At 41.7% G+C, this 12,717-nt stretch overlaps 1 protein-coding gene across 2 annotated transcripts in view; it reads left to right on the forward strand.

Moving 5' to 3' along the window:
- The first annotated feature begins 1,073 nt into the window (after window positions 1–1,073).
- The window catches only part of iars2 (isoleucyl-tRNA synthetase 2, mitochondrial), a 115,483-nt gene continuing 103,839 nt past the window's right edge, over window positions 1,074–12,717 (forward strand). The window contains exons 1-7 of one of the 2 annotated variants that reach the window (XM_041180173.1): window positions 1,074–1,384; window positions 3,900–4,019; window positions 4,270–4,429; window positions 5,755–5,903; window positions 5,982–6,031; window positions 6,125–6,234; window positions 7,889–7,979. In XM_041180173.1, coding sequence (XP_041036107.1) covers window positions 1,160–1,384; window positions 3,900–4,019; window positions 4,270–4,429; window positions 5,755–5,903; window positions 5,982–6,031; window positions 6,125–6,234; window positions 7,889–7,979 — 905 coding nt within the window. In that variant the 5' untranslated portion in view covers window positions 1,074–1,159. The remainder of the gene's footprint in view (window positions 1,385–3,899; window positions 4,020–4,269; window positions 4,430–5,754; window positions 5,904–5,981; window positions 6,032–6,124; window positions 6,235–7,888; window positions 7,980–12,717) is intronic. The other variant, XM_041180164.1, reaches the window with a different exon arrangement.

Here is a 12,717-nt window from a genome sequence, read left to right on the forward strand (position 1 = left end):
AAGTCTAATAAAAACAGTTTTTAATTTGGTAAGAATATCAAGGAATGTGGATCAAAGTAGAGTAAATGGTTATAAAAGCAAAGAACTGCGGATGCTGGAAATCCAAAACAAAAACAGAAACAGAAATACCTGGAAAAACTCAGCAAATCTGGGACCATCGGTGGAGAAGAGCACAAGGAGTTCTGTTGAAGGGTCACGAGGACTCGAAACGTCAACTGTGTCTTCTCCGCCGATGCTGCCAGACCTGCCTAGTTTTTCCAGGTATTTCTGTTTTTGTTTGTGTAGAGTAAATGGTGTTGAGGTCCAGATCAAGTATAATCTAACAGAATGGCAGAACAAGCTTGAGGGGCTGAATAGTCTACTTTTAATCCTATAAATAACGGAACTACCAAGAAAATCCTCATGTCCCATTAATAGAAAGTGTTTTAATAAAATCACTTTTCTCTAGCAGATATAATAGAATTACCAACCTCCTAAGGTTGACCCAAAGTCTCCAGGAATTAGAGATTCATGCCCTGGACACTGCAGTCTAAGAGAAAAATCAAGGGGGAATTTTAAAAAAATGCTTTTTTTTCACTTTGATAAATTACAGGTAAAAAGAAATTGGAGATGGGAAAATGGTCTTTGACAGACAATTGAGAATCGTTCAGTTGGGCAAAGAAGCGTTTGTTCATTTTCAACACAAGGATGAACATAGCAATTGGAAGTGGGAGTTTGGGATCATGTGATTAAACCCCCAGGAATACATCTTACCAGAGATCAACGGTATAACTCTGTTTTCCTGGTACTGAACATGTCTTTAATGAACCTGAAAAACACAGTAAAGTTGACTATAAAAATCACTGCACTGACTGACACATGTAGAAAGTTTATGACGTTCTGACTCCTTAGATGTGACATTTTTGTTTTAAAATGCCATTTGCTTAGGCGCCGTTCCAGATGTTTCCATTGAGTTGCAAGTTAAGGGTTTCTTGTGTGTGACCCGAACAGAATTGTTGAGACTGAGCTGGACCGGGAGAGGAGCTGTCGGGGGGCTGAGAAAAGCTGCGGTTTTGAGACGCGAGTGTTTTGAGCCTCGGCGGCCGCCGTTACCCGAAAGACAGAGTGGGAGCCGCTGAGTCCTGCTGCCCGCCCTCAGCCTCAGACCAGTGTCTCCGCCATGATTCAGGCGCTCAGAGGCCGCTGCGGCCCCTTGCTGGCCGGGAAGCTGCGTGCCGCCGCCGCCGCCACCTGCTACCGGCTGTCGATCGCCAGCGGGAGCTCGAGCCAGAGCCAGAGCCAGTGGAAGAACAAGTTCCGGGAGACGGTACTGCTGCCCCGCACCGACTTCCCGATGAAACTGAGGGGCCGGGAGCTGCTGGAGAAGGAGCTGCAGATCCAGAGGGTATGGCCGCAGGGTGGGCAGCGATCCGGGCGTGGGCTCGGGGATGGTAGAAAGGGATTCACTTAGCAAAGTGAGAGGCCGCAAACCAGTCACGGCCACCCCCTGTATAAACTGAGCCCGGCCATTGGGGATGCTCTTACCAAGGCTGTGGGGTGTTGGTCGCGGTTGAAGGAAGACAAGGGTGAATGTGTGACAATTCATGTAACTGTAAACTCGAGGAGAAACTGAGAAGGTGTTGAAGGCTTTATTGCTGTGGACAGGTTTGAAGTCAGATCCTCCTTCAGGTTCCGAAGAGGAGTCATATTGGACTAGAAATGTTAACTCTGTTCCTCTCTCCACAGATGCTGCTGAGTTTTTCCAGCAACTTCTGTTTTTATTTCAGATCTCCAGCATCCGCAGTATTTTTGCTTTCATCGTGTCCAAATGTAGCAAGATCTGGACAATGTCCAGGCCTGGGCTGACAAGTGGCAAGTAACATTTGCACCACACAAGTGCCAGCCAATGATCATCTCCAACAAGAGAGAATCTAACCATCGCTCCTTGACATTCGGTGACATTACCATAGCTGAATCCCCCACTTTCAGCACCTTAAGTGTTACCATTGATCAGAAACTGAACTGGACTAGCCATATAAATACTGTGGCTACAAGAGCAGGTCAGAGGCTAATTCTGCAGTGAATAACTCACCTCCTGACTCCCCAAAGCCTGTCTACCATCTACAAGGCACAGGTCAGGAGGGTGATGGAATATTCTCCACTTGCCTGTGTGAGTGCAGGTTCAACAACACTCTCAAAGTTTGAAATCATTCAGGAAAAAGCCTGCTTGATTGGCACCCCATTCACAAACATTCACCCTTTCCACCATTGATGCACAGTGGCAGCAATGTGTACCATCTACAAGATGCACTACAGGAACTCACCAAAGCTCCTTAGACAGCACCTTTCGAACCCACGACATCTACATCTGGAAGGCCAAGGGCAGCAGACACGTAGAAACATCACCATCTGGAAGTTCCCCTCCAAACCACTCACTATTCTGAATTGGAAATATATCACCTGTTGCTGAGTCAAAATCCCTCCCGAACAGCTCTGTGGGTGTGTGTACCTATAGCACATGGACTGCAGCGGTTCAACAAGGCAGCTCACCACCACCTTCTCAAGGGCAGCTAGGGGTAGACAATAAATGCTGGCCTAGCCAGTGACGCCCACATTCCATGAATGAATTTAAAAAAATCTTCTACTGGTTCCTTCCTCTTGCCGAGGATGTTGTGCCGGTTGCATCTACTGTAAGCAGCAGCATTTTTTAGGACTGGGTTTCATTGCTGACTATGGGATGATGCTCAGTAAGGTCCCAATCTTTTCTGAGGTGACTTGCCGCAAGTCTGCTTCATCAGAGGGGTTCCCTGGATGAGTCACACATCATCCTGGTGTCTGCCTTCAGATCTGTTGTCCCCTTGCTAGAATAACCTGCCTCATTCATCGTTCCAGACTTCATGAACTTAAGAGGGGTGACATCCCTTGTCTACAACACCTGAAGCTGATGATACCCTCACTTAGTTTAGCTTGTCAGCTGAGGTGAGGTCCAGGGTGTGCTCGCTGGTGTGCAGTAACAGCTACTTTGCCTTAGAGAGCTGAGTACACTGTGGGACACCAGTTAGCCTTTCGCACATTCAAAATGGTGTGTGCTGCTGGCAATGAATTACGGATACTATTTTTGTCTTGGAAGTCGCCCCAATGCCAGATTGGAGGGACTTAAAGTGATTGTGTGTTGATCGTGGCATTGATGCATTTGACTTGGGAAGGGAAAGGCAATTTGAGCGTTTTGCAGTTTGAAAATGGTTGGTGACAGCAATTTTGAAGATGGTGGAGATAATTCCAGAGGATAGAGAAAGTTAACAAGCCTAATGCACTGAAAGGCAATTTAAATTCCCTCCAAATTATTCAGATCCTAGGTCATCAGTTGATGTATTATAAATGTTGAAAATGTTCTGATTGTGTTTCCAGACATACAAGGAAAATTTGTGGGGCAAAAAGCTAAACTTTTTTCAAAATTTATGTTATATGTAATTGTTTGAGCACATTACTTGTCAATGTTTTCTGTTGTGTTCCTGTGTCTACATTTATAATGAAACTGCCTATATCAACATGTCATGCTGTATTTATCAATGGAGATGCTGCAATGCCATGTTGTCAGGAGGATGTAACAACAAATTGCATATTCAGTTTCTATTATTTATATGGACATAGGAGTTGTAATGGAAATACAAAAATAAGGACTGAATTATGTCTAAAAATTAAGTCAATTGCCCCATTTCTTCTAACCCACTTCACATGAAAAAAATGCTTGATCTTTACTCCCATGTGCTATCCAATGAAGAGTACAGAATTCCTTTAGTCATGTGTAGTCATTCTATAAAACAGTTCCTCATCGGTCCCTTTTATTTTGAGTTTGTGTGTGGTAAATTAATAAGGTATTGTAAGCTGTTGAAACCTTGATTTGTTTCTTGTTTTTATAGGAATGTGGTTTTTCAGAGCTATATTCCTGGCAAAGAAATAGGAAAGGAAAGGATTTTTGTGTTCATGATGGACCGCCTTATGCTAATGGTGACCCTCATGTTGGTCATGCCTTAAATAAAGTAAGTTCATCTTCTCTTTAGTGTTCATTAAAGGCATGCATTTATTTTGACAATTTCTCTTGAAAGGGAAATATATAGTGAGGCTAAGTTTTATATACTGTGGTCAGTTTTACAAATCATGATTTGATGATGTATTGTGTCTGATAATATAATTTTAAAAAAGTAAAATATATATATTTATCTAAGAAAAGTAAACTTGTCTTATCTTATACCATGACTTAACATTGTTTTCTGATGTCCCTAACTGCAGATATTAAAGGATATCACTAATAGGTTTCAGATGATGAGAGGTTCCAGAATTCACTTTGTACCAGGCTGGGATTGTCATGGGTTGCCTATTGAGCTTAGAGCACTGGCAGAATATGGTGAAGAAGCTAAAATACTTTCTCCTTTAGAGATCAGACAAAAAGGTAATTTTCTTCATGATGCAGTCAACATCAGTTAATTTATTACCTGAATACTGTGTTGTCCTATTTACCACTATTGTCTGAACTGCATATTTTTGAAACAATTAGAACTGCAAATTTTTGAAACAATTTGAAGACAGTACCCATCCTGTAAAAAAAAAACTTGAATTGTGGTCAGCTTTAGCAGTATATGTGAATTTTGTCTTAATCACACAAGCTGTATTTAGAGGGTTTTTTCAGTTTTACCCTTACCAATTTCTAATGCCTTGACTTTCCCTCTGTTGACTCAAAGATTTGCTAAATGCAGAGAGTAAGTTCTTTGTTACTTACTTGTGATAGCTGAGGGTGAAGGAACTGATGTGAAGGAGTGCAAAAATTCCAACTCACCCATGGCTTATTTTAAATTTTCTTTCCGGTTTTCCCCCTCCTCCTCAACAGGTGTGGCAGGTCGTCATCTGGTATTTTGTCTGTGTGAAACTTGAATGTCAACTGATTATTGCATCTGCGATGGTATCAGAGCCAAGCCTAATGCTTTCCTCATTGATATGCATGTATGTGCTTCCAGGCAGAATTCTCTGGATAGTGATCAGAAGCATGAACTCTCCATTTCATCAGCCCTGAACCCAGTTGTGACCTCAACCCTCCAATTGAGATTAGAGATTACTGTACCGAGATCAGTGATGGCTTTTTTTTTGCTCATCTGCGTGGCTTTAACCATTCTTGTTGGCCCTTTAGAAAGGTCCCAATACATAAATGTTTGATCTATGATACGGCATGCACATTGTCAGTTGAGTAATGTAATTGAGAAGCTTTTGTCAGCTCAACAAACCTAAATTATGGTCTCAACTGGTATTTGTTCTTGAGAAGGTTGTTTTTAATTCTAACAGTTTGAATATGTCATCAGCTATTATGCTTATGGTAATGGTGTAGGTAAGGAAATTTAGGGATGGAGAATGGTGGTGTAAAATTGGATCTGTTGAAAAGTGAAAGCTAGACTAAATATAAACAGTTATACTGTGATCATTCCAACATTCCATTTTAATCTTTAAATAATTCTGTATTTAATTAAACACAAGAAATATGAGATATCATTGTTAGAACAACAGCATAGCACAACCTCATCACTGCAAAATGAATATAGCTCTTGCTGCGATGGTAAAATTAACGATTAAATGCAATTTTCAGCTTTTCTGATAGTGTGATGGCCCTCTCATCCCATCACCTCACTAGTGAAATTAGAAATTTTACATGCAGAGGAGTGCAGAAGAGCTAACCTACACAATTATACATTACTTAAAAATGTTTTATATAATTTTTTTGTCTTCTAGCCAGAGAATTTGCCGAAAGAACAATTGAACGCCAACGAGCGGCATTCATTCGATGGGGCGTGATGGCAGATTGGGATAAATGTTATTACACTTTTGACAAACAATATGAAGCCAAACAGTTAAAAATTTTCCACAAAATGTTTGATAAGGTATTTTGCTGTTCATGTCTGTTTCATATATTGCCCAATGCTTGATAATTTGTTAATTTTACTTCTCTTTCCCTTAAGGGTTACATTTACCAAGACTACAAACCTGTATTTTGGTCTCCTTCCACAAGGTTTGTAATTTATTTCTTTGGAAGTCACTTTGAATTTTAAGTTATCTCTCACTTGATAAAATGGTTGTTAAAGTTTATCATTTATCTATGCAGGACAGCCCTGGCTGAAGCTGAACTTGAATACAATCAACAGCATATTAGTCGATCAGTATATGTCAAATTTCCTCTTGTGAAACTTCCCTCCAAATTGACTTCAACACCAGGTAGAGTAGAGTTACAAATATATGCAGATATAAAAGCAAAGAACTGCGGATGCTGGAAATCCAAAACAAAAACCTGGAAAAACTCAGCAGGTCTGGCAGCATCGGTGGAGAAGAGCACAGTTGACGTTTCGAGTCCTCATGACCCTTCAACAGAACTAAGTAAAAATAGGAAAGGGGTGAAATATAAGCTGGTTTGAGGAGGGGGTGGGGGGGTTATTGGGACAAGAAGAGCTAGGTAAAGGGCCAGTGATAGGTGGAGATAGCCAAAAGATGTCATAGACAAAAGGACAAAGAGGTGTTGAAGGTGGTGATATTATCTAAAGGAAAGTGCTAATTAAGGGTAGAAAACAGGACAAACAAGGTACAGATAGCTCTACTGTCTCTAATTTTGGTTATCTTCACCTATCACTGGCCCTTTACCTAGCTTTTCTTGTTCAACACCGCCCCCCCCTTTAAACCAGCTTATATTTCACCTCTTTCCTATTTTTTCTTAGTTCTGTTGAAGGGTCATGAGGACTGGAAACGTTAATTGTGCTCTTCTCCACCGATGCTGCCAGACCTGCTGAGTTTTTCCAGGTATTTCTGTTTTTGTTTTTGTTACAAATATATTATTGTTGAATTTAAAATTTTGATTCAGGTTCAGTATTGTGATGCAGCTTATTGAAGCACCATGTATTAGTTCTGGGTAAAAATGTAGGTAGAAGGGAGAATTGTTGGGTAACTGCTCTTATGACACATTATTGCCACAAGTATAAAGGAATATTTATAGATGGACTAAATGTTTATCATTTCTAACGTCATGAATGAATAGCCTGACAACACTCAGTTGTCTATGCACGTGGTTGAACACTAATTTGATAGTTATTGGAGGGCTGAAAGGACCTGTCAAAGATAGCCTTAAAAGTTGCACCTCCCACTGGTTAATTTAAGATTAATATTAATGGAACTAGACAACTAGTTAGTCTCCACTTGGTAGCTGGAGGTGTGCTGAAACTGTACTTTGTCTCCCTTGACTTGGAGGGAAATGGTCAACCAGAATTCCTCTCAGATAACGACCTGCCAAGCCCTGCTGAAAAGTGTAAGTGTTATGGATATTAGATGTGACCAAAATCTAGCTTGACTGCTATGGACTTGCATATCTGAACAGAATACTGATACTCTCTCTTTGAACTCTTACTTGATGAATGGCCAGTTGAGTGAGGTGCATATGGCTGTCAGCACTTATATTTTCCTGTCTTCCTGAAACCTACCACTGAGTGTGAGTCACTGCGTTTAAGGAGAGGAAAAGTTGGGAAGGAAAAAGCTATCTTGTGATACTGTGGTTACAAGATGTGTTATTATATTAATGTGCTATTAAAAAGTTATTTTTAAATAAAGCATGAAAGGTATGGAGCCATCTGATGTTTTAAGGTAATCCTAAATTTTTCTGACGATAAGGTGGCTATTTTGACCACAACTCTGAAGAATAATAGAATCCATTTGAGAATTAAACAGGTATCGGAAAAATACTTTTTATCAGTGGGAAGAGTAATATTTGACCTATGATGACATGCATCTGTAATATGGATATCGAGTGGTGAAAATTTTTTGTCCTTTTTATTTAGTTGTAAAAGCATTATTTGTTTAGCCTTAAAATAATTATTTTATCTTGCAGGTGATGTATCCTCTGTTTATGCATTGATCTGGACAACGCAGCCTTGGACAATTCCAGCAAACCAGGCAGTTTGTTACATGCCAAATGCCCAGTAAGTTTCCTATGTTTTTTGTAACTTATCACATTAAGGTAGTGATATCCCTCCTTGAATATGGACGCAGCCACATTTTGTGACAAAAGTAAACTATCATGGTGTTGCCGAAAAAAGAAACATTTTTTGTCTAAGCTTTTAGTCTTGTACTCATCAGGATAATTTGCAAGAAAATACCAATGTCGGGAAACAACATATTTATACTGTATGAGAAGAGAGCGCTGATTGTTTGGCAAGTGACTCTGTTAGATGCTACCACAGAGAATGCACTAGTGGATGGTGACTGAGAGTTAACTGCCAAACATTGTTTGAAATGTAAACCAGGCAGCTTGACTCTGGTTAAGACATTGCCCTGGGGAATGAACTACAAATGGCTGTCACTCATTTTATTCAGCTGAAACAGACGCCATGTTTGTACATGTTATTTCTGTCTGCAAAGAACAGGGCCCTGTGTATGAACATATGTAGCTTCCAGTACACGCAAATGTGCCACACTGCGAGCCTGACTGACAATCTTAAATTGATTGTCAGCGTAATTCTTAGCACACTGAGGATTATTTAGCAAACGTTGTCCTATTGCATTTAATGTCAGACACCGTGTTTTGAGTATGCTAAGCACAGGCTGGTTGGGTACAATCCATTTGTTGACCGTTGTGAGCAGTGGAAGAGATGTGCTGTTTTATAAGATCCGTCATCATGTACAACCTACATAATTAGCATCAAACTGGCACTGAAATTGATATACCACGTTATTCATCTGTGTGATAGGCAGCATGTCTTTTTGGCTTGACATTCTTTAAGTATATCAATGGGAAGAGGATAACCAGGAAAAGAATAGGGCCCATAAGGGACCAAAGGGGCATTCTATGAGTGGAGCCAGAGGACATCGCTAGAGTGTTGAATGAATACTTCACGTCAGTCTTCACCCAAGAGAATGAAGATGAAGGTATTGAACTCGGGGAGAGAGACTGCAAGGTTCTTAAGCATATTGATATAGGGAGTGACAAGGTATTGGAGATGTTGGCAGGCTTAAAAGTGGACAAATCTCCAGGTCCAGATGATTTGTGTCCCAGACTGCTGAGGGAGGCAAGGGAGGAGATCGCAGGGGCTCTGACTCAAATTTTTAATTCCTTTCTGCCCACGGGGGAGGTGCCAGAGGACTGGAGAACAGCTAATATGGTTCCGATATTTAAGAAAGGTTGTAGAGATAAGCCAGGGAACTACAGGCCAGTGAGTCTCATGTCAGTGGTAGGGAAATATTGGAGAAATTTCTGAAGGAGAGTATCTATCTCCACTTGGAGAGGCAAGGTTTGATCAGGGATAGTCAGCATGGCTCTGTCAGAGGGAGGTCATACCTAACAAATTTGATTGAATTTTTTGGGGAGGTGACCAGGTGTATAGATGAGGGTAGTACAGCTGATGTAGTTTATATGGATTTCAGCAAAGCCTTTGACAAGGTCCCACATGTGAGACTTATAAAGAAGGCAAAGGCACATGGGATACAGGGTAATTTGATAAGGTGGATTTAACATTGGCTTAGTTGTAGGAGGCAGAGGGTGATGACAGAGGATGTTTTAGTGACTGGAAGCCAGTGTCCAATGGCGTACCACAGGGATCTGTGCTTGGTCCCCTATTATTTTTCATTTATATAAACGACACAGATGACTATGTGGTGGGAGGTAGGATTAGTAAGCTTGCGGATGACGCAAAGATTGGCCAGGTGGTTAACAGTGAGGTTGAATGTCTTGGGCTACAGAAAGATATAGATGGGATGGCCAAATGGGCAGATAAGTGGCAGATGGAATGTAACCCTGAAAAGTGTTACACTTTGGAAGGAGTAAATTGACAAGGAAGTATTCAGTGAATGGCATGGCATTAGGAAGTTCTGAGGAACAAAGGGACCTTGGCATGTGTCCATAGATCTCTGAAGATGGAGGGGCATGTTAATGGGGTGGTGAAAAAGGCTTATGGGACACTTGCCTTTATCAATCAAGGGTTAGATTACAAAAGTAGGGTGGTCATGTTGGAGTTGTATAGAACCTTGGTGAGGCCACAGCTGGAGTACTGTGTGCCGTTCTGGTCGCCACAGTATAGGAAGAATGTGATTGCACTGGAGGGGGTGCAAAGGAGATTCACCAGGATGTTGCCTGGGATGAAACATTTAAGTTATGAAGAGAGGTTGGATAGACTTGGGTTGTTTTCATTGGAGCAGTGAAGACTGAGGGCAGACATGATCGAGGTGTACAGGATTATGAGGGGCATGGACAGGGTGGATAGCGAGCAGCTGTTCCCCTTAGTTGAAGGGTCAATCATTTGGGGTCATAAGTTCAAGATGAGGGGCAGGAGGTTTAGGGGGGATGTGAGGAAAAACTTTTTTACCCAGAAGATGGTGACGGTCTGGAATGCACTGCCTGGGAGGGTGGTGGATGTGGGTTGCCTCACATCCTTTAAAAAGTACCTGGATGAGCACTTGGCACGTCATAACATTCAAGGCTATGGGCCAAGTGCTGGTAAATGGGATTAGGTAGGTAGGTCAGGTGTTTCTCATGTGTTGGTGCAGACCTGATGGGCCGAAGGGCCTCTTCTGCACTGTGATTCTGTGACATCAGAATCCTGTTAGTGGCGAATACCACCTGTGTTGCTGCTGCATAGTAGTAGTGTGAAACAGCTAGCTTCACCTGTTGCTCAAATTAGTCGCCCAACCATTAGACCAACTGATGCTGTGTGGAACCGGTCATAGATAAGATAAAGTGTAAAGGGCCATCATTTTTGTGTACCTTGGTCAGCCCATACCTCTGTGGATGCAGCAAGCCGTGAGGACGAACCCTGTCATATATGTCACGCGGCAGCTCATCGCTCTTGCAAAGTCCAACGTGCGTTTTTTAGCTTACTTTTGAGCAAGGGTGTCCAGTCATGTTGAGCAGCAGGTCCAATGGATATGAATTTAGACCCGTCATTAAGAATGGCATGCATTTTGTTGATATCGTCATGCTTGTTAAGGATGACTATTCCCATCCCTTTGTCAGGTTTACTGATGTGTATGTCCAAGTTGGTCTTAAGGCCTCACAAAGCTGTAAGACTTTCGTGTTGCATGTGAAGATCATGCAGGTCGTTCTGAATCCCGCAATATGCGTGCGCTAGATCAGCTAGGCGGGCTTTCAAGAATTCAGCGTCTTCAGTGGATGCTGGTTTGTGGTGGGATAGTTGGGATTAGAGGAGTTCAAACTCAGCAAATACTTCTTCCCATTTGGTTTGGGATGAAGGCACAGCAAACTTGAAAACGTATGCCATAACAAACTCCTTGCTTTCTGAGAGTACATGGTCAGAGAGATTTGTTACATGTTTAGTGGCATCAATAATTATGCTTCTGCTTAAGTGAGTTTATGGTACGGATGTGTTCCAAATGGGTACTGTTTATGGTGCAATCAGTTATTGAAGCAGTATAGAGGCATAAACAGATCAAATAGAAAAATTAAAGAAATTTGTGCACGTCCGACCAAGCGTATTGTAGGGCATGGGGTAAAGTAATAACCCTTTTACCAATATGTTCAGTCTCCTCTCGCATAAATTCTCGCCTAATCGTGGGACTTTGTCTCACTTTAGCATTATCGATACGTTTGGAAATGAAAACTGGCACAACCTTGGTTTTAATACCCTTGGAGAAATTCAATAGATAGCTTACCTGTTCTTGACTTACCTGTAAGTCGAACTCTGTTGTGGATGTCCCAAATTTGGTTTTTGTTGTACCTCTGTCTCTAGTATACAAATAGTTGTTTGGTAGTACAGAACTTGAATATTGCTGAGAAACAGACATTTTTGTGCTGCAGCGCTATATCACGGTGATCTAGACCTGCCATCATTCTGTGAATCGGTATTCATTGAGCTTTTGAACTCGGCAACTTGCGCAGTTGAGTTCAGCCTTAATGACACCATGTATGCCCAAATAGATGGTGTTGCCATGGGATCTCCTCTAGGCCCAGGTCTCACAAACGTCTTTGTTGGGTTCCATGAGAAACATGTCTTCAACGGAATGACACCTAACCTCCTTCCCCTTGCATATTTGCAGTATGTGCAAATTAGGTTTGCTATATTTAAATCTGCAGCTGAATGTAATAATTTCCTTGCATGTCTTAATGGGCTCCATCCTGCCCTCAAATTCACCTTTGAAATGGAGCAGTCGAATGAACTTTCTCTCCTTGACGTAATAGTTGAGGAATCTGCTAGGAGTTCTCTCCCACGGTCTACCGCAAACCTACTTTCACCAGTCAATACATGCATTGGGATTCTTACAGTTCCGTGCGCTATAAGATTGGCCTTATTGGCAACCTTGTAAATAGGGCTTGAGCCATTTGCTCACCATTTAAGCTTAATGCTGAAATAGGGCATATCAAAGACATCCTGTGGGATAATGGCTACCCTAATCAGATCATTTCACGCTGTATATCACACAAACTCATAAACAGGCCCAAGGCTGTCACTTTAGGCACTGAAAAGTACCCTGTCTACCTCAGATTACCCTGCAGGGGCAATGTATCTCAAAAATTTGAGCAACAGGTGAAGCTAGCTGTTTCACGCTGCTACTATGCAGTATCAACACGAGTAGTGTTTGCCGCTAACAGCTTGCTGCCACCAGGCCAAAAAGATGTTCTGCATATCACACAAATGAGTAATGTCGTATATGAATTTCAGTGCCAGTGTGATGCTAGGTATGAAGGCCGTATGTCCCAAAGACTGGTGG

This window comes from Carcharodon carcharias, chromosome 2, assembly GCF_017639515.1.
Source record: "Carcharodon carcharias isolate sCarCar2 chromosome 2, sCarCar2.pri, whole genome shotgun sequence".
Lineage (NCBI taxonomy): Eukaryota > Metazoa > Chordata > Chondrichthyes > Lamniformes > Lamnidae > Carcharodon > Carcharodon carcharias.